The sequence below is a fragment of the Nansenia antarctica genome (genome assembly GCF_963989245.1).
Source record: "Nansenia antarctica genome assembly, chromosome: 1".
Lineage (NCBI taxonomy): Eukaryota > Metazoa > Chordata > Actinopteri > Argentiniformes > Microstomatidae > Nansenia > Nansenia antarctica.
In genome coordinates this window covers 19,543,162-19,546,432 of record NC_137674.1, presented here as the reverse complement: position 1 = coordinate 19,546,432, position 3,271 = coordinate 19,543,162, and the positions used below count along the sequence as shown (strand labels likewise).

The 3,271-nt window shown below is 54.8% G+C and overlaps 1 protein-coding gene across 1 annotated transcript in view; it reads left to right on the top strand.

The window, feature by feature from the left end:
- Nucleotides 1-304: 304 nt before the first annotated feature.
- The window catches only part of LOC308161668 (L-threonine ammonia-lyase), a gene marked incomplete at both ends in the record, with an annotated part of 15,919 nt that continues 12,952 nt past the window's right edge, over nucleotides 305-3,271 (top strand). Inside the window, 3 exons of the mRNA XM_080535712.1 lie at nucleotides 305-408; nucleotides 2,194-2,563; nucleotides 3,129-3,245. Of these exons, the coding sequence (XP_080391838.1) occupies nucleotides 305-408; nucleotides 2,194-2,563; nucleotides 3,129-3,245 (591 nt within the window). The remainder of the gene's footprint in view (nucleotides 409-2,193; nucleotides 2,564-3,128; nucleotides 3,246-3,271) is intronic.

Here is a 3,271-nt window from a genome sequence, read left to right as displayed (position 1 = left end):
CCCCTTAGAGCATCTGATGAGCCCACGTCACGCAGGTGGGGAGGGAGGGGTTTAACTCAGGTCTGGGCCTGGAATAGACGGCAGGGAGGAGCCAGGGGGGGGCCATGTGCTCCTGGGTTAATCTCTCCTTAAATAGCCCCAGAGAGAAAGGGAACCGTGGGAGCACTCCAAGTCAGTGCGCTTGGCCCGTCCGCTCTCTAACGCAACACACACACACACACGCACACGATAGCAGGGAGAGGTCTCCGAAGCGAGCTGGTCCTGGGACTAGAAGCTGAAAGGTTCGAGGCGGATCTCTTCCAGGATGAACTTCGCCGCCCAGTTCTTCTACGCCAACTACTTGGCTGACGGATCGTCGCCCCGGAGGGATGGATTCAACGACTGCGAGGAGGACCCCTTCTGGCAGAGGTGGGGTACTATGGCTGCACATTCCCCCGACTCCACCCCCTACCCCAGAGTACACCCTGACTCCACCCCCTACCCCAGAGTCCCCTGACTCCACCCCCTACCCCCTGACTCCACCCCCTACTCCAGAGTACCCTGACTCCACCCCCTACCCCAGAGTCCCCTGACTCCATCCCCTACCCCCTGACTCCACCCCCTACCCCAGAGTCCCCTGACTCCACCCCCTACCCCAGAGTACCCTGACTCCACCCCCTACCCCCTGACTCCACCCCCTACCCCAGAGTACCCTGACTCCACCCCCTACCCCAGAGTACCCTGACTCCACCCCCTACCCCCTGACTCCACCCCCTACCCCAGAGTACCCTGACTCCACCCCCTACCCCAGAGTACCCTGACTCCATCCCCTACCCCCTGACTCCACCCCCTACCCCAGAGTCCCCTGACTCCACCCCCTACCCCCTGACTCCACCCCCTACCCCAGAGTCCCCTGACCCCATCCCCTACCCCCTGACTCCATCCCCTACCCCCTGACTCCACCCCCTACCCCAGAGTCCCCTGACTCCACCCCCTACCCAGAGTCCCCTGACTCCACCCCCTACCCCAGAGTACACCCTGACTCCACCCCCTACCCCAGAGTCCCCTGACTCCACCCCCTACCCCAGAGTCCCCTGACTCCACCCCCTACTCCAGAGTCCCCTGACTCCACCCCCTACCCCAGAGTACACCCTGACTCCACCCCCTACCCCAGAGTCCCCTGACTCCACCCCCTACCCCAGAGAATCATGACTCCACCCATACCCCCAGAGTACCCAAGTTGACACAAAGGAATCCTCCACCCCAGCCAAAGAAGTCCTCCCCTAAAGACTCCTGCACCTCCTCTTGTAGCCTCCCTCTGCCCCTATTCCTCCTCTCTCTCTCTCTCTCTCTCTCTCTCTCTCTCTTCTCTCTCTCTCTCTCTCTCTCTCTCTCTCTCTCTCTCTCTCTCTCTCTCTCTCTCTCTCTCTCTCTCTCTCTCTCTCTCTCTCTCTCTCTCTCTCTCTCTCTCTCTCTCTCTCCAGGGACAAGCAAACCTGCCAACCATGGCCTCCACTCCCCACTCCCCTCCTCCTCCTCCAACTCATCCAGAGAAATGAGTCATCCATCGTAACCTGTAAACATCCTCCTCAGCAGTGTTCTTTCCACAGATCCGCTCCCCTCAGGACCACAGCAATAGTCAAGGATGGGCTGACAGAAATATACAAAAACTGTTTTTGTTGTTGTTGTCAAATTCCACTTTAATAAGGACATTTGCAATAGATAAAACTGAGGTAGAACACTGATTGTGTGTGTGTGTAACACCTCCTCCAGGTATTGGTTGTCATAAGGGAGATCTGTGCAGATTATCCTCCGATGTATGGAGACAAGGTCATTCACTTCCAGACAACGTAAAGTGGAGGCTAATCTACTGCCCTCGTATTCATAAGCAAACACACCCACGTGCGCGCACACACGCACACACACACACACACACACACACACCTCATACACACACACACACACACACACACACACACCTCATTGACGGACTGGACTGAGTCTGGGCTGAGTTGAAGACTCATTCCTCTCCTCTGCAATTCTTCCTCCTCTGTTCTCATCTCTTCTATCATCTCTCTTCCTCTCTTTGTGTACAACAACAAATGATATTATTATCACAGAAAGCCCACCATAAAGGAAATATCGAAGGCTCTCTCTCTCTCTCCCTCCCTCCCTCCCTCTCTCCCTTCCTCCCTCCCTCGCTCTCTCCGCCAGTGAGGAGGAGCGTCTCGGTCCCGCTAAGCCCAGCTGCTCCACCCAGGTGACCCAGTGTGACAAGGACGGGCCCGTCAGTAACGGGGGGCCGTGCCGCCGGCCCACCCTGATCCACCCGGAGCGGCTGAAGGACTTCGGGGAGGAGGAGCCCGTCAACGGCGACGTCAAGACCCCGGAGACTAAAGTGGACGGTCCCCTCCCTGCCGAGATCAAGCTGATGGACCCGCCCAAGACCAACAAGAAGAGGGGCAGCCTGGGGAAAATAATCCCTCCACCCAACCCCCCCCCCCCGCCTGACTACCTCCGCTTCGAGGACATCAGCGCAGCGGCCTTCAAAATCCAGTCTGGGATTCAGAAGACCCCCTGCACAGTATGTCAGCTACCAAAGCAGTCCCTCATTGTATGGCCCATAATGCAAAGCGGAGAATTATACGACGTCTCGTCGAAATTGATAAGCGACTAGATCGCTAATTTGTCTTGATTTAGGATTTAGGGTTAGGGGTTAGGCATGGGGGGAAGGGTGAGGCTGGGAGTAGTGTTTCTAAGCACATTGTAGCAGAGACAGAGCTGTACTGTGAAGACACTCCCAAGCCCTTTCGTGAGCTTAGAATTATAAGGTTCTATCTCCGTTCAGGCCAGGGTAGTTCAGAGATATTGAGCGTCAAAGTTTTTACATTCCATTATGTTTTGTGAGATGGAACCTTTGTATTTTATTCATTACTAACTAAAACATTTCAACATTTAAAAAATAACACAACACAGGCATTAATAAACACCTAATGGATCAGATTATGTAGAAAACTCAATTTTGACAAAAATTGAGATAGGAGCTTATAATTGTAACGTCACGCTTTGGTACTGTTGCTTGTATATGATTGAGTCCCATTGCACCAAAACTGTAGAGGAGATAGCCTGGTGCTTGTCTCTGTTCCCAGTATTCCAGACTGTCCAAACAGTACGGCATGGAGATCTACCTGAAGAAGGAGCACCTCCACTACACAGGCTCTGTGAAGGAGAGAGGAGTCCTGTACCTGCTCTCCTCCCTCACGCTGGTACCTCACCGCTCTTCATGCACCAC